The sequence below is a fragment of the Natator depressus genome, chromosome 27, assembly GCF_965152275.1.
Source record: "Natator depressus isolate rNatDep1 chromosome 27, rNatDep2.hap1, whole genome shotgun sequence".
In the NCBI taxonomy this organism is placed as follows: Eukaryota; Metazoa; Chordata; order Testudines; family Cheloniidae; genus Natator; species Natator depressus.
The window spans coordinates 900,203-927,930 of NC_134260.1; the positions used below are offsets into that span (position 1 = coordinate 900,203).

At 66.5% G+C, this 27,728-nt stretch overlaps 1 protein-coding gene across 2 annotated transcripts; it reads right to left on the reverse strand.

The window, feature by feature from the left end:
- On the reverse strand, positions 1 to 27,388 carry FAM171A2 (family with sequence similarity 171 member A2). Of its 2 annotated transcripts, none has more exons than XM_074940520.1 (8): positions 27,193 to 27,388; positions 12,510 to 12,737; positions 10,787 to 10,879; positions 9,436 to 9,594; positions 9,154 to 9,330; positions 5,708 to 5,824; positions 4,458 to 4,584; positions 1 to 4,006 (listed from the first exon to the last, which is right to left on the reverse strand). In XM_074940520.1, the coding sequence occupies exons 1-8, from the start codon at positions 27,371 to 27,373 to the stop codon at positions 2,485 to 2,487; spliced, it is 2,604 nt and encodes an 867-aa protein (XP_074796621.1). In that variant the 5' UTR covers positions 27,374 to 27,388; the 3' UTR covers positions 1 to 2,484. The 2 variants fall into 2 exon arrangements, with proteins under 2 accessions (XP_074796621.1, XP_074796622.1); XM_074940521.1 differs by lacking the exon at positions 27,193 to 27,388 and adding an exon at positions 26,441 to 26,597.
- Positions 27,389 to 27,728: the final 340 nt, after the last annotated feature.

Sequence of the window (27,728 nt, forward strand, 5' to 3'; positions counted from 1 at the left end):
GGAGTTGAAGGGTTTTATATATTAATGCCATTCTAGAGAACACACAGGGGGAGGGGGGCCCCACAGGCCAAGCTGGCCCCAGCCTCGCTCCCTGGATAAAACTCAAGGGGTTTCGTGTGCAACCTGTAGGCTGAAGGGTAGGTGCCAGGGCACAGGTCTGTGCCGGGCTACCCATGGACCTCCTTTCCGTGGGAGAGTTGACAGGGTCCGGGCACAGCCACAGCTCTCCTCTCGCCCCAGAGAGAATTTCAGAAATACCAGCATTAAAATCCAAGCAAACTAGGGGGGCCTGAGCCCAGGTGCTACTGCTGCCCACCCCTGTGGGTCAGAGGCTGATGCTCTAGGAACAAGGAGCGTGGGGGCCTGCATGGCCCCAGCCTAGCCAGCCTGGAGCTGCTCTTGGTGGTGGGATGGGTGGGGGGCTTGGAGCTCCCTGTGTTCAACGTGGGGGGCACACTCATGCTGTGGAGAGTCACCTGTCAGGCCTGACCAAGCCCCCTCTAATCCCCCAAGGGGGGGGTGCCGCCCACGCTAGTTCCCTGCAGCAGGCAGTTGCCAATCAAGCCTCACGGTTGAGAGCAGGGCCCCTGCCCCTCTCCGGGGCACTCGAGGGAACTGGCTGGGATCGCCCCCCCCTCGCTCTGTAACATGGACAGCCCCAACATGCTGGGAGCTGCCTGGGGCTAGAAGCTGGTTATGTATTCTACCCCTGAGTAGAATACAGCTCCCGTGCCCCCCAGCCTGCCACCCCCCGGGCCTCCAGCCATGCCCATGGCCAGATGACAGTGGAAGAGCCCCAGCGCTGGGCCCTGCCCGCTCCACAGAGTGATACAGCATGCTGCAGGGACTGGGTGACGGGCCTGGCGGCTGTAGAGACATCTCCCCCTTGTCAAGCCTAGGGAGTTAGTGGCAAGGAGTTCCACAGGCAAACGATGCCCCAAAAAGCACAGTCCATCCCACTTCAAGGGGAGAGTGGATATGGGACACAAACAGGCTCCAGGCCCCAGCTGAGAAGGCGACTGCAGCCAGCAGGCGTGATGGGCACAACACACCAACCCTCCACCTGGGCGCAGGCCGGAGAGAGGCATGGGGGCTGCAAGCCTCCCTCACCCGCAGGTGGGGCAGCAGCAGACACAGGGCAAAAAGACACTAAGAGGTGAAAGTAAAAGCCACAGGTGGGTGTTTTATTCCCGAGAGATCCCCCCATCACCTAGCAGCACCCCCTCTCTCTGCCACAAGGACCCTGGCTAGCGCCTGCCTGGGTGCAGAGGCCGACAGCAGCTGCTTCTTGGCCCAAGTGCATCTGCACCCCAGGGCGGCGCGAGTGGGTGCAGTGGGAAGTGCCTCGAGAATACAGCCCCCACGGCCCAGGCACAGGGAGATCCTACGCTCCCGCTCAGTCTCCTCCCCGTTACACAGTGTAGGGCTGGCTGATCCCCTGCCAGGCGCGAGGGCTGGGGCCGGGGGGGAACCCAGCTTGGCCCTGCAGGCAGCTCCCAGCCTGTGCAGTGGGATGTTGCCACCCCCCAGCTCCCCTGGAGGCAGCAGCCGGCCTGGCGAAAGCAGATGAGGAACGAGGAGAATTTAGGCGGCTCCCAGCTGTGCCACTCGCCCTGCAGCGCAAAGGCACTTGGAGGAGAGGGTGGGGAGCGGCCTGAGGCTGGTACCTTGGGGCCGGAGGAGACTCTGCAGCCCCAGGGTGTTTGGCAGGAACGTTAGAGACGCCGATGAGGGTCAGGTTCCTCTGGCAACGCCCAGGGCGGCCGTGCCATAGGAGCGCAACTGGGCTCTGCTTTGCCCCAGGCGAGGTGTGGGGTTGCCCCACCCCGGGCAGGCAGGCGCAGCTGGGGCTGGACAGCGCCCCAGAGGTGTACAGCCGCCAGCAGGCTGCTGTTAACCCCTTCCGCTCGGGTGTCACGGGGGAGGAGCAGCCGCAGCTTGTTCTGGCTCCGGGCTCTCCCCGGAGAGCGGGCTCGGAAACAGGGGCTGGGCCAGGCTGCCCAGGCCCTGCCCCCCCTGGCCCGGACTCGAGCCTAGAGCGGGGGTAGGGGGCTTACTGAGTCCTCAAGTCACCCCTCCCTCGGGGCCAGGCGTGCAGCAGCCTCGACACATGATCCTGGTGGTGGGGAGATCATCCCGCTGCCACAGCGTCTCCTCCCCGCTCTGGGCCGTCCCTCGAATGGCAGGGGGGCACGATGGGCAGTGCCCGGCTGCAGGAGGGAGCAGGTCACTGGTTCTGCATCCGGACCGCCCTGGGGGTCAGCCCCACTGCCTCCCAGTGTGGGTCCCCCCTTCCCCTGCTCCCCGACAGAGCTCAGCCCTCAGGCGGAGAAGACGGGGGTCTTTGGGGTCCTGATCTGGAGTCGCCTTGGGGGCACGGAGCCATCCGTCGTGCGGCCCCGCGCTGCCCCCTCCTCTGCCCCCCAGGGGCTGGCGCCGGCTCAGGGGACAGGGGAAGCGGGCGCAGGCCCCTCCCCCCCCCGCTTACTTCACATTGAAGACCATGAGCGGGCGCTCCTCGCGCTTCTGCCAGGGGCTCTTCTTGTCGCCCGGCTCGTCGCCGCCCTCGGCCGGGTCGGTCAGCTCATCCTCGGGGCTGGTCATGGAGTCCCGGCGCAGCTCACTGGCGCTGCTGCGGGAGCTGGTGCCCCGGCTGCGGCCCCGGCGGGGGATGGTGGCGGCCCGGGCCTCGGCCGTCTCGTCCAGCAGGGGTGTTAGGGAGTTGTCCTCGGGGGAGCAGATGGCCGTGCGGCTCTCGCTGCTGCTCTGCTCCGGGTCCTCGGGGAACGCCAGCTTGGAGTAGGCGGCGGGGGCCGGGGGCCGCTCCCGCTCCTCCTTGGCCCGCTTATGGGGCTTGGCCTCGTGGACGTCCACACCCGAGTCCAGGCTGGCGTCATTGCTCCGGCCCTTCTCGCTGCCCTGCAGGTCGATGTAGGAGTGGCGCACCTGGGAGGAGCGCCCATCCAGGGAGACGAACCAGGCCCGCGGGTGGGGCTTCACCCCCAGCTCCAGCAGCTTCTTCTCCGTCAGCGCCTGCAGCTCCCCGTTCAGCTGGGCCATGGTGGACTCGTTGAACAGCACCGGGATGGTGACAGAGCCGCTGACCGAGGAGGAGTGTGCCCCCCAGCCCTTGCCCTCCGAGTCCTCGCCCTGCTGGAGCTGCAGCCGCTGCTGGTCCTGGGGCCCGAACTGGTGCGGGATGGTCATCCCGGCCTGGCCGGGCAGCCCCTCCATCTCGGGCTGGCTCTCCGCTGGGCCAGCCAGGGCCTGCTCCCCGGAGGGGTAATCCGACGCCAGGCGCATGTAATGGGCCGGGATGACCAAGGTGGGCATGACGTTGCGGTACACGCTGTCCTTCATGTGGTCAATGGAGCCGCAGAAGATGAGCTGCCCCGGCTGGGTGAGCGAGGTGGGCCTGGCCAGGTGGTCCACGGACTGCGACAGCATGAAGTCGGGGGGCTTGGGCTCCCCCTTGTGGCCCACATAGTGGTCGAAGGGGGGCGGCAGGGGCGGCGGGGAGGGCGGCTCCTGGAGGTGGGGCTTGCTCTCGTTCCTTGAGTGCTTCCGTGGCGGCTCGGCGCCCTTGTCCTCCACGCGCTGGTGGGAGAAGCCGCGCTTGTATTCCTCCAGCACGGGGGGCTCCAGCGCACCCGGGCCGTCCACGGAGCGCGCGGCCTTGAGCGAGAAGCTCTCCCCGGGGCGCGGGTACTCCTCCTTGGGGGCGCCCCGCTGGCTCAGCGTCTCCGTGGAGGCCTTGCTGACATGCCGCAGCTTGTGGCGGAAGAACTCCTCGCGGGAGCTGCCCAGCTCGCGGGAGCTGGAGAAGGCCGACTTGAGGATGGGCGTGTGCGCGTCGGTGTCACCGGCCGAGGAGGCGGTCTCCAGGTGGCTGGTGCAGATCAGGTTGAGCTGGGACATGGAGGTGGCCTGGTCTCGCTTCGAGGTGTCCAGCGGCCCGGGCAGCTGCAGCTTTCTGTGCTGCTGTCGGGGTTTCAGGCACCTCCGCCTGGGGAGACAGGACCCAGTTACCAGCGCCCCGCTGCAGGCTCCCTGGGCCAGCACAGAGCTGCCCGCCCCGAGGGGAACTCAAAGCCCGAGGGAGGGAGCTGGGCAGGGCAGGGGGCTGAGCCAGGCCTGGAGCTGGCCCCCGGGCCCCACGTGGGACACAGAGATCAAACCTGGGAAGGGCCAGGAGGATGCGCGGGATGCAAGCCAGGTTAGGGGGCTGGGCTGCTGCATCTATCCTCCCCCACTGCCCTGGTGCCAGCCACACAATGCCCACGGCTGCCTCCCTCCACCCTCCCTGCTTCGGCTTCTGCCAGGGCCCGGGACCTACAACGGCAGGGCAAGCTGGCCCCTCCATCCACCCGCCACCCCCTGCTTCCACCGGAGCCCTGGCCCCTGCAAGGCCCATCCCCTGCCCGGCCGTGGGCAGGCCCCTGGCGGGGGACCCTCACCTGCAGTAGTAGATGAGCAGGCAGAGCAGGCTCAGCACCAGCAGCGCCAGCGCCCCCAGGATGGTGAGCAGGAAGACGGTGTGGTACGCGGTGATGTCCCTCATCCCCGTCGCCAGCGCCACCAGCCCTAGGAGGGCAGGCAGCGGCGGGTCAGAGACAGGCCCAGGAACACCGCTTCCCTGAGCACAGCACCTCTCCTTCCCACGGGCCTGCCTGGCCGGCTGCTTCCTCCCCGCTTCCGGAGGGGCTGAGGCCCGGGGGGCCGAGCCGGGCAGGCGGCCGTAACGGGGACCCAGCCGGGCCCTGCCCTCGGCACACCTGAGGTCCAGCCTCAGCTCTGGGTGCCCTTGGACCAGGCACTCCTGCCCCCCGGCGCCATTTCCCCTCCCCCAATCCCGCTCGTCCTCTTGGGAGGGGCTGTCCTGGGTCTGCAGCACCCGGTGCGGAAGGACGGGGCTCTTGGCCAGGGCCTCCAGGCCCTCCCATCCCAGGAACGGAGCAGCAGCGTGCCCGGCCCTGCCTGCTCTGTGGGGCAAGAGGCTGAGGCTTCCCCCTTCTTTGCCAGCACTCCCCACCCCGCCCAGCGAGCGGCTGGCTGAGCACAGGCTCCCCATTTCACAGGTGGGGGGCCCAGCCCCCCCAGAAGTGAGCCCCCTGGGAACGGACCCATCCTGGATGCCCACCCCTGCCAGGCACTGAGCAATGCCCTGGGCAGGGAGCTGGCATTCCCAGCTGCTGCCTGAGTGGCATCCGCAGCACCAAGGTTCAGACCAGCTGCTCCCCTGGGGGCTCCTGCCCCTTCCCCCCGCCAGCAGCTAAGCTGCTCCCGGCCAGGCCCAAGGTCCACAGGGGCTGCCTGAGAGAGGCTCTGCTCCGGCTGGGGGCCCCGCGCAGGGCACCCCAGGGCTTGCCCCAGAAAGGAGCCCCCCACACCCTGGAGAAGCCCGCAGGGCTAGAGCCATGAGGCTCCCCCATGGGGCCAGCCAGGGGCGTCGGCTGGCTCCAGTGCAGGGATGGGGGCCAGGACTGACCCACCCCAGGATTTTGTGGCCTGGGGGCTGCTCTGCCTGGGAGCCCATTGGAACAATGCCTGGTCTGGAGATGGCAGCGACAGCTGGAAGGAAGGGTCCAGGCCGGGCCTGCCCACAGGGCCCTGCTTCCTGCCTCCCCATTCCTTGCTCTGTTGGCCAGACGGCTCCCAGCCCTGGACCCTTCCCCTGCGGCGGGGAGGCTGGAGGCAGCTGCTTCACCTGTGGTGGGGGAGGGCAGAGCGGCAGCCCAGTACCCCAGCTGGGGTGAGACGAATGTCCAGTACAGCTGGCGCCCCTCCTTCCTGATCAGCCCTGTCCCGTTCCGGAGCCACAGGCCTGGGGGCAACAGAACAGCGTCAACCGAGCCGGGAGCGAACCGGCCCCTCCGGCCCAGCACCCAGACACGATGGGACCACTGGCCTATCTCCCCTGTAGCTGTGCACCATCCCTGCTGGATCAGGCCCCAGCCCACCTCACCCCAAATCCCCTCTCCTGCCATAATGTGTCCTGCCTCTGCCAATGGCCCCCAGCAGATGCCCCAGGGGAAGGAGTCGGTTCCCTAGTCACCTCTGTGCTTGGGCAATCCTTGGACCAGGGGTGGGGCAGTTCCTGTCCCAGCCCATGCCCTGGAGAATGAGGGTGAAGAGTCTCGCCGAGGGAATTCCTGTTCCCCTGTTTGAACCTTGCTCCATTATTGGATCCAACAATATCCTGCAGCAGAGAGTTCCCCAGATTACATCCTCTTTCCTTCGACTACTCAAGGGCTCCTCAGGCCTCTCCTCCCTGAGGAACGAGTCCCTCACAACGCTACCCCCTGATGGCGCTGGCTCCTGCAGCCTTGGCTCACTAGGGCGTGGCAGGCTTCTCTCTGTGCCCCAGGCTGGAGCTGAAGAGAAATTCAGTGGCAACACACTGATGGCAGGACACTGAGCCGAGCCCAACTGAGACATGCGAAAAGCAGGAAACACGGCAGTAAGGCTGCCCATGCAACCTTAACTCTGCCCTCATTCAGCAATGCCCCATAACATCCCCCTTTACTCTGCCCCCCATTCATCTCAATATGCAGCCCATCCCCTTCACCACAGCATCCCCCTGACGCGACTGGAGCCCACTAAGGCTCACACAGAGCCAGGTCCCCGGAAAGGACAGACCATGGGCCCAACGCCAGAGCCACCTGCCAGCCTCAGATGAGTCCCGGACGCTACCTCGGTTCCCCCGCGTGCCCTGCACCATCACCTACCGACCACGGGCACCTGCCACGGCCCCCTCGCTGCAGATGGCAGCTGTTCGAAGAGTCTCTGCCCTGCTACCGACTGCCCACACCCGCCGCCAAAGGAAAAGTGCAGCCTGAATACACCTGGGCACTGCTTCCCCGTGCTCCTATCTAGCCCCAGCTCGGTCCCACACCTCACACATCCTCAGAGCAAACCATAGGGCCAGCCGCAGCCGGCGCCACGCACTGCGGGGGCACCTGGCCCACCGACGCCTGCTGCCTCCTGTCACCCCCTGGAGAACACAGGGCGCGGGGCATGGCCAGCCTCTTTTCTTTCCTGGGGGACACGGACCCCCTTGGTAGGGCAAGACCCCCCAGAGCTGGGCACACGCATGGGACGGGAGAATGTGGGCCTGACAGAGGCCCCTGCCCCAACTCTCCCCCCTGGCCCCCTACCAATCACCCCACACCCCTTCCCATTGTCCCACCCCTCCGCGCCCCCTAGCTTCCCTCCCCCTCCACCCAGCTCCTTGCTGCAGCCCCAAACCCCTCTCCCCCAATCCCCCCTCCTCCCAGGAAGCAGCCACGCATCTCATTTTGCCCCCAAAGACTCTGATTCCATCCCCAAACTAAACCTGCCCCCCGGGGACTCACACACCATTTCGACCTGCTGCCCTCAGCCCAAAATGCCTTTTGCCTGAGGTGAGGGGCTGGGATTCACTCGTCCTCAGGTGTGTTAATTGAAGGGGGGGTTTGCAGCCATCAATCTCAGCCAGGTCTGGCAGTGGCATGGCTTCGGTAACACCACAGGGCTGCAGAAGGCAACTGGTCTGGAACTCAGGAACCCCTTGGTCAAATGACAGCCAATCTGGATCACTAATGCTACTCCCACGCCCAGGAGGCCCCCTCAATCCAAAGCAGTTTGACTAACCGTTCTGGGTTTAGAGCAGGAAAGAGCGTGTAAAAAGATGGGAGTAGAAATCTCAAGCCAGTTTTCTGTCTGGGCACCCGCATAGCGTAAAAACGTACATCCGTGTAACTCCTCTTCTCAGCCTGGGCCCCCAAAGATTTCAGGGAGCCATGCCCCTCCCCACCCCGGTAATCCTCGGTGGACGGAGACCGCTCCAATCCGCAGTCACAGCAACAGTTTGGTTTTCTGGGTGGGAACGGGGAGTAATATCTCCAGCCCCCCCAACTCAGATGACTCCAAATCTGAGTCACCAGCCCCACCACGCCCCCTCCGGAGGCACCAGCTTCCCAACAATCCCACTGTGTCGGTTTTAGAGAACTTAGAAAGATCGATTGTGAACCAGCTGTCTCAACGCCACCACGCCCGTCGCGGGGCTGATAGCCGGTGCTCAATGCGGGATCCATGTTCATTAACAGCCTCCCCTGACCTCCAGCTCTGCCCCCTGCTCTGCTCATGCCCCAGGGTCCTGCCCTGCCACCCCCAGCTCTGCTACTGCCCCAGGGTCCCGCCCCGCCGACCCCCTGCTCTGCTAATACCCTAGTCCTGCCCTGCCAACCCCCTGCCCCTCAATCCTCTCCTGCAGCCCCCTGCTGCTCCCTTCTCACCCCCACCTTCTGGACTCCGAACATCCACTCCATAGGACCAGGCTGAGATCCCCACACTCGGTTCACTTGTGACCCAAACTGGGTTTGAGCCAAGGCCTCCCACAGGTGGCAGGCTCCCTCCCTCCAAGCCTTCTGCTCCTCCCTGCCAGGCAGCCTGCCCCAGACGGGGACACCCCTGGAGCCAGGCTCCCTGGTCGAGGGTCGATACAGGGGCCTTGGCTGGCAGAAGAGCCCATGATAAGTTCTGGCTGCACCATGGAGGAGAGCAGCAGGTCTCTGGGCCAGAGCCTCCCCCACAATCCTGTGGCCCCCTACCCCCTCCCAAGCTGCCATTCTCCCACGAGCCTGGGGCCTAATGGTGCTTTATTGCCACTGAGGCAGTTTCGTGGAGGTGCCCTGTGGCCACAGGGCGGGAGGGGGCTGGCATGCGGAGCAGCCGGACTGGGGGCGAGACACCCTCTGTGCCCCAGTCTGTTAATTCAATGGGATCCCAATGCTGGGCCCTCACCCCCCAGCCAGCAGCGTCTCCTGGGGAGGGAAACGCAGCATCAGTCTGACACCTGCCATCCCCAAGCCCCCCGTCCCATGCAGATGTATGGCACCGCCCATGGGCTGGCCCACCCCCATGCTGAAACGCTGGTACAGAGCCAGCGGGGATCCCCAGCACCTCCTCCAGCCAGTGACTGGGAGCCAGGCTGAGACCCCCCCAAACTCACCACTTATGTGGGTCCCCCAAATCTCCAGGGCACTCAGCCTGGCCTGGCCTGGCCTCCCCCTGCCCCCAGCCCCAGATCAACAGGGCGCCCAGCCTGGCCCTGCCCCCCAGTCCCCAGATCATGTCCAGCCTGGCCCTGCCCCCCAACCGGCTGGCCCTTACCGCTCTTGGTGTCGAACCTCCAGGCTGGCACACTGGTGGCCGTGGTGGCGCTGGTGTCGGGAGGCAGCGGGATGGACAGGTGCACGGGGCCCGACAGCTGCACCTCGGTGCCGTTGCCCGTGAAGAGATGGACGCTGACGGCGGCGATGGGGACCAGCTCCAGCCAGGTGCTGTTGGCTGGGAGGGGAGGGGGCCGTCAGAGGGGCTCACTGCTCCCCGCCCCGATCCCTGCTCCCCCCAGCCCCTCCCTCGCCCCTCTCCCCAGCCCCCCCGGCCCCGTACCGCTGCCGTTGCTCTCGGCCCCGATGAAGGAGGGGAAGCCCCGCATGTCGTGGGCGCCGCTGGCGGCCGTCAGGGAGGCGGAGAGCTGGCTGTAGGTGGAGCTGCGGGGCAGGCGGGCTGCCTTGCGCTGGAACTGCACCCACGGCTGGCTCTTGGCCCCTGCAATGACAACGGGCATGAGGCACTAGGCTCGCCCTGCAGTTCCTGCCCTGCCCGGTCAGAGCCTCGGCGGGACCCCAGGGTGCCCCAGGCCCGAGCCAGCCTCATGGGCTCCGGCAGCACCCATGGCTCCATTGCAGTCCTCGCGCGCAGGGCCGGGGCAGGCTGCCCGCCAAGATGGCAGCCTCTCCCCGCCCCTCCTGTGCGCGTGCCCCTCACCCCCTGGCAAAGGGCGAGCCGGGAACTCCCCACTGTCGCTGCCTCGCTGAAGGGACCCAGCCTCCCGCCCCAGCGACCTGTCCGGGGCGTCTCCCCTCAGCCCCGGACACGGCGCCCAGCGGGGTCTCCACGGAGATCGGCCAAAACACAAGGGGCCCTCCGGGACCGGGGGCCAAGCTCCAACCCCTGCCCGGGCTGTGACGATGGCGGGTGGGTGGCTGGCGGGCAGCTTGCTCTCAAGGGGCGGCCGACAGGCCACTAAGCGGCTGCAGTGGCAGCTCCGAGCCCCAGCCAGCCAGGCGAGGGAATCCAGGCCCCTGCCAGAGACAACCAGGCGTGTCAGCCGCCTCTCGCCCAGCCTGCCACAAGGACACAGCCTGAGCCATGGTGAGACTACACGTGCAGCTCCGGCCCCAGAGCCCCTGCCACGCACCCCTGGAGGGCACGTCCGCCCCCCAGTGAGAGGGTAGCAGGGGCACGCAGGCTCTCGCCCGTCACAGCTCCAACACCAATATCATTGGGGGCTTAAAATCAACCACCTCCCGTCCCCAGAGCCCTCCCTGCTGCCTCTGGGCTACGTTAGGAGGGGCATGGGCAGGCCGGGGCTGGCTGAGGGCCACAGCGACCCAAGCCACCTGGCCCATATGCCCCACCCGCTGCCCTCCAGGGTAAAGCCCAGATGGGCAGGTTCAGACAGCCACAGGCCCCTCCTGCTCCCCGCAAGGGGCCCCAGCTCCCCAGCACAAGGCCAGGGGGAGCAGGTAACATTTGGTGCTGCAGCATCTCCCTGGTGAATCCTGGAGGCGGGGGGTCTCCCCCATTGTCCAGGCAGAGGGACAGTGACTTGGCCCCAGGTCCCGCACAGGGCAGTGGTACAGAAAGGAACAGAACCCAGGTGTCCTGGCTCCCCGTCACCTGCTCTAACCATGGCCTCCCATGCACAGGGAAGGGGCTGGCGGGTCACGGGCCTCACCTGGTGATCCCAGCAAGATCTGCACCAAGTCCTCATAGAGGATGAGGGTGGCGGGCCGCTCCGGCAGCAGGTACAGGCTGACCGAGGCATACACTGCAGAGGGACCGGACAGACACAGGGCACGTGAGCAACAGGCGAGAAGCGCGGGGCACAGCAGCTGCAACGCAGTGGGGCAGGGCAGCGGGAGAATGCGCTGGGAATGGGGCATGTGTTGCTGGGGGAGGGGAGCCTGGCACCCACCCACCGAACGGAGAACCTGGCACAGAGCAGACACCTGGCAGGACATCGCTAATGACTCTGGCACCTGACACAGAGACGGATGGGCCGCTGGAAGCCCCTGTCAGAGCCACACACCATGGGCCAGGCATAGCCCAAAGTAAAAGCAGCCTTCCCCCACCCCAAAAAGCAGGGGTGCCACAGCCAACCCCTCACAGTGAAGGGCAGAGAGAGGTGGGGGACAGGGGGCTCTCCTGGGGTGGCACCCCCCCACAGTCACACTCCTCCAGCTCTTCCTAAAATAACCTGGGACACAGCAGCTGGCGGGGGGGGGGGGGCAGGGGATCTGTATAAATAGCCCAGCTCTGCTGGGAGCGCTGTGGGGGGGGGGGAGCAGGGAGGGTGTCAGACAGATGGTGCCAGCTACAACCCCAGGGGCAGCTGTGCCCAGGAATTATGCACCCAACACCCAGCTCTGCCCAGGGAGATCCTACAGCCGCAGCCCCTCTGCCCCACCCACCCCCAGTGGAGTGAGGGGGGGGATCCCGCACTGGAAGGTGGAGCTGGCAGCTGGTACCCAGGGCAGAAGGGGTATGGGGAGCTGCTCTAATTAGCTGGGTAACAGCTTGCTCACATGCACCCGCTGCACCACACCCACTGAGCCCCTCCAGTGTGGGGCAGTACCCTGTCTCATACACACACCTGCCCCCCAGATCCTCCCTGCACTCCTCCCCTCTGACCCCGCAAACACCCGCCCCCCACATGCCTCCTCCAGGCTGCGCACACCCCCTGCCCTACCCACCCCCCATGCACACACCGCCCCACTGCTCCCCCCAAGGCTGCAGACAGCCCCTGCCCATGGGCCCTCCCACGCGCATCCAGCTGGGGGCACTGACGTCCACGTGAGGTCATCCCACTGCCTGCAGTAAAGTCACCCCATCGACCCCATCTGGGCCTCTGCAGCGAGCGGCCCCACACCACCATCCTGTCTGCACCTCGTCAACACGCGGCCTGCGGGCAGCTGCTGCTTGGCACAGAGCCCAGGCTAACGCTGACCCCCCCAGCCCTGACCAGGGAAGGGATCTCCCTGGGGACAGGGCAGGGGGGTCCCAGGTACCACCACAGGGATGGGGGGGGGAGACAGGGGGCCACCCTCCCGGAGCACCTCCCCTCCCCCAGAGCCCCGCACTAGGAGCAGGGCTCTGCCCCCCCAGCCCCGTGCTCTCCCCAGGGGGTGTCTCTGCCCCTCTTACCCCCATCAGCCCCTCCCGGATGCCATATTATTAACCTGGTGCCAGCCCTCATCCCCTCCCAGCCCAATACACCCCATACAGCCCAGGGGCTGTGATGTGCCCACTGCCCCCTTCCTCCCTCTGTTGGGGGGGGAACGACCAGCTAAGGGGCTGTCCCCAAATCCCAGGGTATCTGCAAACTACCAGCCCACTGAGGGAGTGTCCCCAAACTCCCCAGTCCCCCACCCCAATGCCCGGCGCCCAGCAGCACTCACACGGCAGCTTGTCGACCCGCCAGGGCACAGAGTTGGTGACGAAACCACGCTTGGCAGCAGTGACCAGGATCCAGGTGCCCAGGCGGTAGCTGACGGGCAGCATCCCGACGCCCTCATGGTCGGTGGAGCCCGAGGCCAGCGACGTGTGGTTCCCATACACCTCCACGGCAGCCTGGGCCAGCGGGGAGAGGTCGCTGTTCTCATACACCTGGACTTTGATCAGCACCTCTGGGGAGGGGGAGAGGGGTTAGGGGGGCTGGGCCTGTCACAATATTCTCCCTGCCTAGAGCCAGCCGGGCCCCACCCGCCAAGTCACACCCGGTCCCAACCCCACCCAGCTCCAAGCAGAGGCCAGAACCCGTCGAACTCCCGCTAGAGAGAAGCCAGAGGGTGGCCAGGCCAGGGGAACCCCGCTGTGCCAGCCCCATGAGCAGCACCTCCACAGTCCCTCAGCTGGGGCTGCCCCCGGGTGTGGACGGTACGTCCCTCCCAGAGCTCCCCAGGCAAGGGGTGCACAGCAGCACTCAGCCCCCGGCCAGCTTCAGCCCCCTCCAGGGGCTCCCGCCCAGCCAAGAAGGGAAGCAAGCGGCAGGCCTTGGCAAGGCAGCATGGCCCAGCAGATCTCCACTAATCTCGACAGACCAGACCCCGGAAGGATCAGAGGGACCTGGGCCGAGGGCAGCGCGAGCTCCCAACGTGCCCACACGGCAGCAGAAGCCCCACGGAAACTCAGGGACCCGATGCAGCGATTTCAGGGCCCCCCAGCAGCAAGAGCAGCCTTGGAGCCACAGGGAGGCTCCAGCCCAGCCCGCCTAGCTCCAGCCCCCAGCCCCCACAGTGGTCAGGGGCCATGAGCCACACCACCTTCAACTGGACCGGGGCTGCCGCCCTCAGCCCCATGCGCTCCACGGCTGGAACCGCCACCACGCGTCCGCCAAGGGGGAACCCCCTCTCCTGCAGGGTGCCCCCGAGCGGCTGGGAGAGGGCTGGGTCGCGCCAGGGTCCACGATGCTGCCGGACGGCTCGCCAGGCTTGGCTGCTAGCCGCTGGATGCAAGGTGCCCTCTCAGGTTTGGCTCAGCCCATGGTACAGATGCTGGATCAGCATTTCAAACGGCCCCGGCTGCTGGGGGTCCCGATCTGTGGGGGCCTTTGCCCCCAGGGTCTGCGTGGTCCCCATGCAGAGTCAGGCTCTGAGCACAGACTGTTTGGGGTGGGGCTGGGTTTTGAAGGCAAATGAATCAGCGCCAGCGAGAGGTGCCAGGCCGGCAGCTGCTGGGGAGAACAGGGGAGGTCCGTGCCCATCCCCCACTGGCTGTTTTATTAGTACCAACTGCCAGGAGGCTTTGCTACGGGCACTGCCCCCAGCAACTGGTTACGTAGCCTGCCTCATGTCTCTGGTCCACCCCAGTGCCCGCTAGGCCTGCTCTGCGCCGCACACGCCCCAGGCACTGGGGGTGGCTTTAAATTGAGACCTGAAAACCCAAGGTCCCACCCGCTCTCCGTGGCTCCCAGGGCACTGTGCCAAGCGCAGGGGTTTGCACCCCTCCCGCCCCTGCACGGGGTGGGGGGGACTCTGGTGCTGGGTCTTCTGGTCCTGCCGATGCAGGACAGACCCAGGCCACTGGGACAGAGTGGGGGCAATGCCCGGTTCAGGGATTCCCTCTCCAGATGGGCTCCGGGTCTGAGCATGGCTGACCCCTTCCCAGCTACTGCGGCTATTTGACGGGGCCCGGGAAACACTCAGCGAAACTGCCAGGCCGAAGCTGTAGCATACACGCTGAGGGGTGTTGGCAGAGTGGGGCACATGGAAAGGGGGACCCAGATCAGAACCGCCTCCAGCCCCACCAGGGGAGGGAGCCCCCTTTGCTAATACCACGGGCGCTGCTCTCGGGGGCTTTCAGGGGCTGCCATCCCCGGCATGCGCAGCCGCATCTCGAGAGCTGGCTTCCCAGTGCAGCCGCCACCCCCACAATGCCCCCCCGCCCGGTGATTTTCCGGCTGCAGCCCTCAGCCTCCGTCAGCCAGCCCAGCTTTCCGAGAGCCACTTCCCATCACCCTGGCAACGACACCATTGGCCCCCTGGCTCGGCCCGCACTCCCCGAACAGCGGGCGCTGGACTGATGGCACAGCCCCCCCCATTAAGCAGGAAGCAGCTTCCAGGGCCAGGCAGGCACCACGGCCAGGGGTTGCCATGGCAGCAACGGGGTAGCGGCAGGCTCCTGTCTGGGGGGCCCTGGCTCCCCCCGCCCGAGCCCCTGTGCCAGCACCCTGCAGCAACATGCCCGCCGAGCGGGGAATGTGCGTCCTCCGCCAGCCCCAGGTCTCCAGCGAGCGACAGATGCCTGCAAACCCCCAGTCTCGGCCCACCGCCGCACCCCAGGAGCTCCCACCCCACAGGGCTCGGTGTAAATGAGGGGCCTGTTCCGCCCAGACCCACCCCCGCCGCAAGCTGCCCCGCTGGGGTGGGCGGGAGCCAATCACTGGCACTGGCTGGGCGCGGGAGGCCCAAGGACAAAGCAGCGACCTGCCCAGGAGCTGCCCCGGCCTGTGGCACTGTCCCAGCCCTGGCTCCTGGCAGGACCATTTCTGGAACGTTTCAATCCATCCCAGGAGGATGGCGCCTGCCACCCAGATGACAGAACAAGGAGCAATGGTCTCAAGCTGCAGTGGGGGAGGTCTAGGTTGGATACTAGGAAACCCTATTTCACGAGGAGGGTGGTGAAGCACTGGAATGGGTTACCTGGGGGAGTGGAATCTCCTTCCTTAGAGCTCTTTAAGCATCCCTTGGCTGGGATGATTTAGTTGGGGATTGGTCCTGCTTTGAGCAGGGGGTTGGACTAGATGCCTCCTGAGGTCCCTTCCAACCCTGACATTCTAGGACTCTATGATGTCGTATTTCTGGATGACACTCAAACCAAACCCACAGCACAGCGAGGCCGGGATGTGACCCCAGGAGTGTGGCACCCAGCCCCCCGGCTGGTAAATCCAACAGCAGGTGCGTTTATTGAGAGGTGCAAGACAGGCAGCTCAGCAGTGTCCCATTGCAGACATCCCGTTGGCATCCCAGGGCCAGGAGTGGCCTCGCGGTTAGTGCAGGGAGCCAGGCTTGCTGGCTTCCAAGTGCAGCATTCAGGGACAGGAGTGTGCTCTGGTGGTTAGAGCAGCAGACTAGGGTTCCTGGGTTCCACCCAGCTCTGTACTGGCTGACCTTGGACAAGTCACAGCCCAGCTCTGCGCCTCCGTTTCCCCATCTGTCAAAGCAGAATAATACTGGCCCATGCTGGGAGGGGCTTAGGCTGAAATAGCTAGTTTGCAAAGTGCTCTGCATTCCTCAAAGGGAAGTGGCTCGAGTCAGGACCCAGGTGTGTCCCTTGGTCACCCCCACCCCACACCACTCCCAAGGAAATTACCGGAAGATAGAGGAGGAGCTCTCCACCTGCTCACACTAACCAGCACCTGGGAGGCTAATGAGACCCCGTCTCTGGATCAGAGCCTGGCACCCACCCCAGCCTGCGATCGACAAGCCCCCAGCCTCCCCTCACACCCCGAGCACAGCATCGATCAATGCCCGCCTCTCCCAGCCACAGGGGCCTGGACGTGAGGGCATTCACGCCTCCCTTGCCTGGGCTCAGAGCCCCCTCGGTTATGGGGTCCAAAAGCCAATCGATTCCCAGTGCTGCTCTATTAATACACATGCCTGGAACACACAGGGCGCCCGGCCCCCCCTTAGCACAACCCGCACCGGCTCACGCTGCAGGGCCCTTCACCAAGGCCACGGCAAAGCCCCTGGCCCAGCTTGCAGAGCCCCACAGCCCCTCAGACTCAGAGTGGGAGGAATCAGCCCAGACCAAGTCTCACACCACCCCACGGCTGGAAGCCAGCGCTGACAAATTCAGACAGCAAAATGTACTCCTAATTTCAGCAGTGCCTGTCACCAGCTACAGCCCACGCTCTGCGGGGGAGATTCTCCCTCTTGGGCCATTGTTAAACCATGCCAGGGTGGTCTTCCGTGCAATGTGCTCTGGGGGTTCTTTCGGGGCAGGTCTCCGGCCTGCACTAGCCAGGAGCTCACACTGGACAGTCTCTGAACGACGCTGGCGCAGACCACGCGGCTGCGACCCCCTATGTGACGCTGTGTCATAGGGTCAGCCAGCCCCAGTATTTCTGGGATCAGCCCATTTTTACTGGGTGACCCTGTGGCCCCCACGTTGCACCCAGGGAAGTTTGGGGGCTGGGAGCCAGCACCCCTGGGTTCTCTCCCCAGCTCTGTGAGGGGGTGGGTCTAGTGGGTTAGAGCAGAGGAAGGGGGGACCAGGAGTCAGGACTCTTGGGTTCTCTCCCAGCTCTTGGAGGGTGTGAAGTCTAGTGGGTTAGAGCCAGGGAGTGGCTGTGAGTCAGGACTCTTGGGTCCTATCCCCAGCTCTGGGACGGGGTGGAGTCTAGTGGGTTAGAGCCGGAGGCTGGGAGTGAGGACCCCGGGTTGTATTCCTGGCTCTAGGAAAGGGTGGTGTCTAGCAGTCAGAGCTAGGGGCTGACAGCACCATGATGCCCGACACTGCAGAGGCATCTGTAACCAACCCCAGGCCAGTCTGTGGACCCAGCTGTGAGCCCTGCTTGCCCGGGAAAGCCCCTGGCCTCCAGACGAACTCGCTGCAAAGCCAGGTTTGCTCGGAGCTCGTCATCTCTGGATCCTGGGCTCTGGGCGCCTCTCGCACTGCCCGGGGACCTCCAGCTCCAGAGGCCCGAGCCCACGCTGGGTGCAGCCCAGGGAAAGAGCTCGGCTCCACTCGGGGAGCAACAGGAACCTAGATCCAGCAGTGCGGGAGTCCCAAGGGGCCATTCTGGCCTGCGGGGCCAGCACGGCTCCGGGCACCACCAGCTGCTGCCCTATGCACAGCCCAGATCTGGCCTTGGCAGGGGGGCGAGGCCATGCTGAGAACAGGGTCCCGGCTCGGCCCACACCTGGTGGAGCCTCTGCCACTCCAGGTGCCTGATCCGACTGGGGAAGAGTCCCTTGAGGGGCAGCAGACAGCGCACCCAAAACCCAGCCCCCCGCAACAGCCAGCCTGCGGTGTCTGGGCCCAGATGTTCCCCAGATGCTGGGCCGTTCAACACCAGGAATTCTAAGCAGCTGGTGCTAGTGACACATCCCATCAGCCGGGGCCTGGGGCAGCCGCGCCCGAGGGGGCGCCGGGGGCTCCCCCACCCCCATGCATACCAGGAACAGCCGGACACATTGCAAAGGCAGGGTGGGCTGGGGGCCGGTGGCTGGAATGTCCCCGCTCCAGGGAACGGCCGTCCTGCAGCCGCATACCACACACAGGCCCTGGCAGCTGGCACAGCCTGTCAACTGCGCAGACACCCGCTCAGCCAGCCGTGTCAGGAGCGGGTCGGGCCCCGAGTGAGCAGATCCCGAGGGGAGGGGGGTCTCTCCTGAGCACGGGGACAGCAGAGCCAGGCTGCGCCCAGCTCCCCCCCAGGGCTGCGCCCGGCTCCGCCCTCCCCCCAGGGCTGCGCCCGGCATAACCCCGCCACGCAAGGCTCACGTGAGACCCACTCGCCAGTTACCGACCCACAGCTCAGCCACAGCCTGTGAACACTCTGCAGCCCCCCGCAACCTCCCGCCCTCCACACGCAGCGCAGGCTCATCGCCCATCCCCCACTGCCAGCAGCCCCACTCCTGCTGGGATGAGCCCTGCACCCTGGGGGGGCAGGAGCTGGCAATTGCCCCCCCCCCCCGACTCCATCACTCACCTGGCGCTTCCTCCCCTGTGCCATCTGGCCCCTCCTGAAGGGTGAAACGGGCAAAGCCCAGGGACCTCCTCCCGAAATGGCCCTTTGCAGGCCCCCCCCGCCCCCCAGATCTGAGCCCTGCTCCAGCTCTCACTAGCCCCACCCCACGATGGGGAAACTGAGGTTCAGGGAGGGGGTGTGGCAAGGCAGGGAGAACCCAAGAATTGTGCCTCCCTCTCCTGCACTGAGCCACTAGTTCACCCCATCGCCCCGGCTCCCTGCTCTCACAACTGGACCCCACTGCCCTCCTGCCAGACTAGGGCCCAGTAAATCCAGCCACCTGCCTGGGTCGAGCCCTCAGGGGTGGCCTGTACCCCAACACTGCAGCTCCAGCCTGCGCCACCCACCAGCCTGCCCAGAGCCCGGGTCCATGCTTCCTTTGCAGAGCGAGGCAGTGCCAGCCCCTGGGGGCCCCCGGCCTCCTGCCCCCGACCCCAGTGCTGCATCCCCAGAGCACCACCATCCTAAGGCCAAGCCACACTGCAGTCCCACTCCCCATGCCAAATCTCCCCCATCCTCCTCCATGCCCCCGAGGCTCCCCCAGAGCCGCCCAGCCCCTTCCGCACTGAGCGCGAGCCTGATCCCCAGGGACGCACCAGCCTCCCGCCATTCCCACACGACAGCCCAACATGGGGCTGCCCCAAGGAACAGGCGGGGCAAAAGCCCAACAGCGTCAAACAACGGCAGCTAAGAACGACTTTATGCTGCAGCCAGGCTGGGGGCCAAGTGCTGCACAGACACCGCGAGAGAGCCCAGAAGAGCCCCAGCAAACAGACAAGGCAGAACCAAGGTGGGAGAAGGAAGCATCGGCTGTACTGGGAAAACTGAAGCACAGGGAGATTAAGGCCAGAATTTTCACAAGAGTTCAGCACCCAAAACGCACCCCAGGTGCTGAGCCTTTGAAAATCCGGCCCTACGGGACATGGTGCCAACAAGCAGGACATAGATCCCTGACCTCCTGAGTCCTGCCCAGTGCCTTCCCACACCCCTTCCTATCCTTCCCCCCAGCGGGTCCCCCCAGATCCACACACCCCAGCGTAAGGAGCTGTCAGTCCCTAACAGTAACACAGTGGAGTCACAAGCCGCAGGGCTATCTGTGGGGCCGGACTGAGCCCTCACTCCCTGGGATCCCCCGTGTGCTTTGCTGATTGAGTGGAAGCCCTACAAAGGAGGGGCCAATGGCCCATTTGGAAGGCAAGCTGGGCATTGGCAGGATTCCCCAGCTCCAGTTACACCAACCCAAAGGCAGAACCAACGAGCTGAGGCTGAAGGAGGAGATTGCAGCTGGATGAACTGCTGTGCACCAGGCAGTGGCTGGCCTCCACCCCAGAGGTGCTGCATTTCAGCACATGCATGGGGCCAAGGCAGACTGAGCACAGGGCAGGGTGTGGGGACACCCAGGGCATCTCCCCAGAAGGAAGCCACCCTCAGGGGAGCATCCAGGCAGAAACTGCACCCGTGTGGGGAGTCTGGTCCTGGATCCCAACTTCCAGCACCCCCAGCCAGCCGGGCGATAGCCTCTCACAGCCCAGACAGCCCAGGAACTGCCAGCCCTGCCCCACGCAGCGTCTCCACCTCCAGATCTCAGAACATGGCACCTCAGTGGAGAAGAATCATTTCACAGGGAGGGAAACCAAGGCACAGAGGGGTGGGGAACATCCGAGATCACCCAGTGTGCTGGTGGAAGGGTCAGGAATGAGCCCCAGGAGCACTGATGACTGGCCCTGTGTTCAATCTACCTGGTCACAACTGTCCGGGTACACAGAGCATCAATGAAATGCAGCCACCTCTGGTGCAGAGTGCGGCTGCTGACAGACATGCAGCCCAGGGCATGGCCACCCGCATGCCGCCAAGGGCTGGGGAAACAAATCTGGACCTAGCAGAACAACATGGGTTTGAAATTCAGGCTGGAATGTGAGCTGCTGAGCGGAGGGCAGACCCCCCCCCCCCCAACACAGGCAGTACAGTCACCCTCACCCCCCAGTCACCCCCCAACCTCCTCTCACCAGGGCCAAAGGGACCCACTCCCTTGGCATGGGGGGTCCAAGCAGCTTTCACCCTCCCGCCTGGATTGCTTACAGCCGCTGCCACCCCTGCCAGTTCCCTCCCCACGTGGGGCAGGGGGGCACCTTCCTTTTCCAGCCTGGCCCCCCCACCCCAGCTGCCCATGGTGTTGCCATCGTCACATGATCTGGGAGGAAAGCAGGTGGGACAGACAGCTTGGCCAGGCCCCCAGTGCCTGGGGGGGCAGCAACCCCAGTCGCCCAGACCTCCAGGGATGCCTCCGTCAGGCCGAACTGCATACTCAATGGGGTTAGGAGCTGCCCCGCGCCCTGGAGACAGCTCCTCTGTGCCGCCCAGGGCCTGGGGGGGGGGGGGGGGGGGGAGTGCCCAGCTCCCAAAGGGCGAATCGCTGGGTCTGTGGCTCCAGCGTGTCTGGCAGCCCCAGCCCAGGGATTGCACCCAGCAAACAGCAGCCAGCTCAGGGGAGGGGCACGCGGGCCACAGGGCACCTAGGTCCCCCACCCAACTCAGCACTGAAAGGAATCCCTGGGGGCATCGATAAACTAGAACGTCCGCACTGGGGACCACCCAGCCCCACGTGCCCAGCAGGGGAAGGTGCAGACTCCAGCCTAGCCACAGAGGGCTGTGGGCAGGGCAAGGCGCCCTCCCCTCTGCAGCTGGGCCTGGAGGAATCGGGGGCTCCTCCCCCACCACTGGTGAGCTGGGCTGGGCGGAGTGAAAAAGACGGGTGTGGCAGCAGAACAGGGAGGAGAGGCATCAGCCAAACTGGCTATGGGGCCCAGGGCTGAGATAGCAGGGGGCTGCGGGTCGGGAGTGAGGGGCACCGGCAGAGCTGGGGGGGGCCCAGGGCTGCGGGTCAGGAGTGAGGGGCACCGGCAGAGCTGGGGGGAGCCCAGGGCTGGGACAGCAGGGGCTGCGGGTCAGGAGTGAGGGGCACTGGCAGAGCTGGGGGGGGCCCAGGGCTGGCATAGCAGGGGGCTGGGGGTCGGAAGTGAGGGGCACCAGCAGAGCTGGGGGGGGCCCAGGGCTGGCATAGCAGAGGGCTGCGGGTAGGGAGTGAGGGGCGCCGGCAGAGCTGGGGGGAGCCCAGGGCTGGGACAGCAGGGGCTGTGGGTCGGGAGTGAGGGGCACCGGCAGAGCTGGGGGGAGCCCAGGGCTGGGACAGCAGGGGCTGCGGGTCAGGAGTGAGGGGCACTGGCAGAGCTGGGGGGGGCCCAGGGCTGGCATAGCAGGGGGCTGCGGGTAGGGAGTGAGGGGCGCCAGCAGAGCTGGGGGGGGCCCAGGGCTGGCATAGCAGGGGGCTGCGGGTAGGGAGTGAGGGGCGCCGGCAGAGCTGGGGGGAGCCCAGGGCTGGGACAGCAGGGGCTGTGGGTCGGAGTGAGGGGCACCGGCAGAGCTGGGGGGGGCCCAGGGCTGGCATAGCAGGGGGCTGGGGGTCGGAAGTGAGGGGCGCCAGCAGAGCTGGGGGGGGCCCAGGGCTGGCATAGCAGGGGGCTGCGGGTAGGGAGTGAGGGGCGCTGGCAGAGCTGGGGGGAGCCCAGGGCTGGGACAGCAGGGGCTGCGGGTCAGGAGTGAGGGGCACCGGCAGAGCTGGGGGGGGGCCCAGGGCTGGGACAGCAGGGGCTGCGGGTCAGGAGTGAGGGGCACCGGCAGAGCTGGGGGGGGCCCAGGGCTGGCATAGCAGGGGGCTGCGGGTAGGGAGTGAGGGGCACCGGCAGAGCTGGGGGGGGCCCAGGGCTGGGATAGCAGGGGGCTGGGGGTCGGAAGTGAGGGGCACCGGCAGAGCTGGGGGGAGCCCAGGGCTGGCATAGCAGGGGCTGGGGGTCGGGAGTGAGGGGCGCCAGCAGAGCTGCGGGGGTGCCTGGGGCTGGATAGCAGGGGGCTGCGGGTCGGGAGTGAGGGGCACCATCAGCGCGGTGGGGAGGAAGCTCCCGTGACACCTGCCCGGCTCGGCTCCTCGCTGCCAGGCCTGGGTGTGGCCGGCAGGGGCCCCTCCCAGCCTGTGCTGGGTTGGGTTTGGGGGCCGGAGTGAGTCTCTGGCGGGCCAGAGATTGGCTCTGGGACGGGCACCTGAGCCAGGGCTGGGGGGCTCCATGCCCCTCTGCCCAGGGAGCGTAACCCCGCCTGGCACGCAGCATTAGGGGCCAGTCCTCCTGCTCTGGCCCCCCATGGGATGAGCTGGCCCAGGCAGACTCGGGGCCCTGCCGCCCTGTGTGCTGGGCCCTGGCTCCTCTGCCCCATTTCACAGCAGCGGCTGCAGCCTCCGCAGGAGGGGGGTGGGCAGAGGAGCCGGCGCCATGGCAACCGAGGGAGATTTCCAGGCAAGCCCCAATTGGGAGGCCCCTCCGAAAGGAGCGGGAGACGGAAGGGGGGGGCCTGTGAGTGCAGATCCCCCCACCCCTGCACGACCCCCACGGACCCTAGGGAACAGCAGAGCCCGGATTCAACCCCTCCGCAACAGGCTGGACCTGGGGGGCGTGGGGGGGGGAGAGGGCAGAGAAGGGGGAGGTGGGTACCCGTGGGGGGGGGGAGAGGGCAGAGAAGGGGGAAGTGGGTACCGGGGGGGGGAGAGGGCAGAGAAGGGGGAGGTGGGTACCCGTGGGGGGGGGAGGGAGGAGAAGGGGAAGGTGGCAGAGAGAGGGAAAGGACAAGAGGAGCTCTGCATTCCCGCCCATCCGTGTCTCTCCTGCCCCTTCGCAGGCCTGTGTCACCCCCAAATACAGCAGCTTCCCCTGCCTGCCACGTGGCACTTCCCCCACTGCAGCCCCCCCTTGCTGCCCCCTTGCCAGCGTCCCGGGTGCTACCAACCCCAATCAAAAGCCCTACCCTGGCAGCAGAGGGGCTGAGTGCACCCGGGGGCAGACACAGGATGTGGGGAAAGCGGGGGGGGATAGCTTAGGGGTTTGAGCATTGGCCTGCTAAACCCAGGGTTGTGAGTTCAATCCTTGAGGGAGCCATTTAGGGATCTGGGGCAAACACTGGGGACTGGTCCTGCTTTGAGCAGGGGGTTGGACTCGATACCTCCTGAGGTCCCTTCCACCCCTGAGATTCTCGGTGTGGCCAGCGGGAGTGGTGGGTCTCCCCTTCCACCAGCCCAGGGGATGTCACTCTCCCCTCCCCCACTCCCGGGGCTGGATTCATACCCACAGCCAGGCTCAGGGGCAGAATGAAGGGACCCTGGCATCCAGGCAATACCCTCCGGCAGAAGGCCAGGCCAGGCCGGGATGCCAGGGCCCAGACCCCAAGGGAGAACTGGCCCCAACCCACTCCCACAGGTGCACTCCCAGCCCAGAGATGCCAAGCACAGAATCCACCCCATGCTGCCCGGCCCAGCGCCCCCCACAGGAGGAGCACAAAGCGCTTGGCAATCCCTCAGTTCCACACCAACCCCCAGGGCAGGAGGGGAGCTATTGACAGATGGGGAAACCGAGGCGCAGGGGTATCTTGCCCTAGAGCAAAGACTGGAACCCAGGAGTCCTGACTCATAGCTACTCATCAGAGCCCCTCACGCCAAAGCCAGCACAGGAACCTGGGGTCCCCTGCCAGCCCAGGGCACCCGCTAGCACTGCTCTGGCCACATGCTCTGGTCTGCCTCCCTGGGCCTGTCCAACGCATTAAGCCGATGCCCGGGGAGCCAGCGGCAGGGCCTTGGGCCTCCATCCCCGCCCTGCCGGGTCACAGCCTCTCTCACCCGGCCCTGCTGCCAAGGGCACCCAACTCCCAGGTCCTGGGCCAGGCCTATTCTGGGCTGGCTCTGCAGGAGAACCCCAACCTCGGCTCCACTCCCAGGGTGACAGGGCCTCCTTGGAGTCCCAGCAGGAGGGGAAGCAGGCAGGGATGGTGCTGGTCATAGGGGGGTGCAGGGGAGCCTGTCCACCGTCCCCTACTTGGGCCAAAGGGGGCAGGACATCCTGGGGATGGCTGAGAGGAGGGGGTGCAGGGGAGGGGATGGGACAGCTGCGGGGAGCCTCAAGCCAGTGGATGCCGAAATACAGATGGGGCGACTAGGAGCAGGGAAGGCTCAAACCTCACCTACACCCCCCACCCCGCCAGCCCTGCCTCTCCCCCCCCACCCCGGCCCCTCCCAGCACCTCAGACACTGGCTCTCCTGCCCTGATCAGTGAGTCCTGGGAGACCCTGGTGCCCATGGTAAGTTCCTCGCAGGCAGGAACTCCCCCGCGGCAATGCCATAGGGCACCAGGGCTGTGGGGAGCAGTGCCCGCGGGCACTGTGGTGAGAGCATTCAAAACCCCATATATGGGGGGGGGGGGGTCAATCCTAGCCCAGCCAATGCATCTCCACTGGGGGGCGAGCGTGTGACCACCCCCCCCCCCACCCCTCTCCCCTTCGCCTCCAGAGGCCCTGGTGAGCGGAGCCTGGTGGCACCGGAGTGAGGGTGCGGGACCGAAGTGCGGGAACCCTTGCCCTACCGAGGCTCTGCCCGGTTCAACAGGGGCATTTCCAAGGTGGGGGGGCTGTGATCTGGGCTGGCGATCCCTCTGCCAATCACATGGGGCTGCCTGCACCCCAAACGTGGGGCATCTCCCCTCCCCCCAGCATCGGGACAGGCTCCCTAAAGCCCAACCCCACCTCAGGGGCAGGGGGTGGCATCCCCTGCAGGGCTCTGAACCCCAGCCTGGCAAGGCGCTGAGCTCTGCCAGGCTTGACCCTGCCTTTGCTGCCCCATCACCAAGGCCTCCAGGCTGACGCTGCCCAGGAACGTGGACGCTGGGCATGGCGCACCCCGAGCCATCCCCACCAGCAGCCCCTCCTCGCTGGCACAGCTCCACCAGCCAGGCTATGCGCCGAGCGGAAGGAGCCCAAACCCCTGCGGCACAGGGGACAGATGGCAGGGGACGATCCTGCCCCCAGGCTGCAAGTGGGGAAGGATCCAATTCCCCAGCTTGGGCCCCCCCAGCCTCTTCCCCAGCCCACCACCATCTTTGTTCCAGCCACTTGTGTCCTCCTGGAGAAGGAGCCCGAGGATTTAATGGAAACCGTCGGCCGGACATGGCAGCACCTGGCTCCGGGGCCAGTCTGCACATGGCTCTTCAAAAGCCAGCTCCAACCTCACAGGGCTTTACCATGGAGGGGTGCCTGGGGATGGACAGAGACAGATGTGTAGCGGCTGATGGACAGACAGAGGGGCGTGCAGGGGGACAGACGGATGGACAGAGGGGGCATATGGGGACAGCTGGATGGACAGAGGGGGCGTATGGGGACAGACGGATGGATGGATAGAGGGGTGTGTACAGGGACAGACAGCGGGGTGCATGGGGGACAGACGGATGGACGGGTAGAAAGGTGCACAGGGGGACAGACGGACAGCGGGGTGCATAGGGGGACAGACAGATAGAGGTGTAGAAAGGTGCACAGGGGGACAGACAGACAGCGGGGTGCATGGGGGAGAGACGGATGGACGGGTAGAAAGGTGCACAGGGGGACAGACGGACAACGGGGTGCACAGGGGGACAGACGGACAGCGGGGTGCACAGGGGGACAGACGGATGGACGGGTAGAAAGGTGCACAGGGGGACAGACAGTCGGACAGATGTTCGATAACGATCGGATCAATCAGCACCGATCAAGACAATCGGGATATTTTCTCCCCTCCTCGCCGCGCTGCAAAGCGGCTGCCCTGCGGCCAAAGGCCCCCGTGTGCGCGGGGTGCGGGGGCCCCAGCAGCCGGGCGGGGAGCCGGGGGCCCGCAGCAAGGCGCCGCCTCCGGCAGACAATAGCGCCGCAAAGGGAGAGAACAAGGGCGGGGGAGGGCTCCGCCCCGAGCCCCCGCCGAACCGGATCCACCGGCTCCCCGAGCCCAGCCCCCCGCGAACGGCCCCGGCCCCGAAGCAGGGAGATGCGGGCGCCCCGGGCGCAGAATCCGGGCAGCAAATCCGCGAACCGCGCCCGGCGCGGGGGAAGGGGGGAGCCGCCCGCGGGGGCTCGAGCGGCGGCGAGGCCCGGGGCCGGGGGATGCTTCCAACCGGCCAGACGCGTCGATCCGGAGCTGGGCCCCCCCGCAGGGACCCCCGGGACGCCGCAGCCCCCCCCCCGGGCCCCCGCAGTGACCCCGCAGCCCCCCCCGCGGGACCCCGCAGCCCCCGCGCTCACCCTGCGGGCTGGGCGGCTCCCCCGCAGACTTGCCCGGCGCGGGCCAGACGTTGCCCGCGATCAGCAGCAGCAGCAGCGGGAGGCGGCGCCGGGGCGGCATCGTGGGAGCCGGAGCCCGCAGCATCCGCCCGGCGGCCGCTACCCGCCCATGGGCCCGGCCACGCAGAGAAACTGCCCCGCCGCCGCCCGGCTCCTGGTGGGTGGGGCCCGGCTCCGGCTCCGGCTCTGGATCCGGATCCGCTCCGGCGCGATTGTTCCAGCACCGCGCCGCCCCCTCGCTCCCTGCCCGGCGGGGCCAGCCCGAGAGCCGGGCTCCCTCTGCCGGGGCTCTGCGGCACGGCCCCCCCCGGCTCCCCGCCCCCTTCCCCGCCCCCCTCGGCCCCCTCCCCGGCCTCCGGCTCCCCGCCAGCCCCCCTCGGCCCCCTCCCCCGCCCCTTCTCCGGCCCCCTCGGCCCCCTCCCCGGCCTCCGGCTCCCCGCACCCCCAGCCCCTCCCCGGCCCCTTCCCCGACCCCCCGCCAGCCCCCCTCAGCCCCTCCCCCGGCTCCCTCCCCCGCCTCCTGGCTATCCCCCCTCAGCCCCCTCCCCGGCTCCCGCCAGCCCCCCCCCCCGGCCCTTTCCCCAGGTCCACCCCCTTCCCCGGCTCCCCCGCTCTGCCAGACCCCTCCCTCCTTCAGTCCTCTCCCCTGCCTCAGCCCCCTTCCCAGCTCCATCCCCCTCTGCAGCCAGCCAGCTCCAGCTCCAGCTCCGCACCTCCTCCCTCTTCTCCCCAGCTGGGCCCCGGCTCCCGACCGGACCCTGTTTGTGTTCCGGTGCCAGGCGCTGCACAGACGCAGGGAGAGGGGCCCTGCCCCAGGGCCCCCAGTCTCAGCAGGCAGGTCAGAGGCGGGTCCCTTCCCAGGAAAAGCGCCTCCTGACGCCTGGCCCTTAGCATCACAGACTATCAGGGCTGGCAGGGACCTCAGGAGGTCATCTAGTCCAACCCCCTGCTCAGAGCAGGACCAATCCCCAACTAAATCATCCCAGCCAGGGCTGTGTCAAGCCTGACCTTAAAAACCTCAAAGGAAGGAGATTCCACCACCTCCCTAGGTAGCCCATTCCAGTGCTTCACCACCCTCCTAGTGAAATAGTTTTTTCCTAATATCCAACCTAAACCTCCCCCACTGCAACTTGAGACCATCACTCCTTGTTCTGTCACCTGCTACCACTGAGAACAGTCTAGATCCATCCTCTTTCAGGTAGTTGAAAGCAGCTATCAAATCCCCCCTCACTCTTCTCTTCTGCCGCGC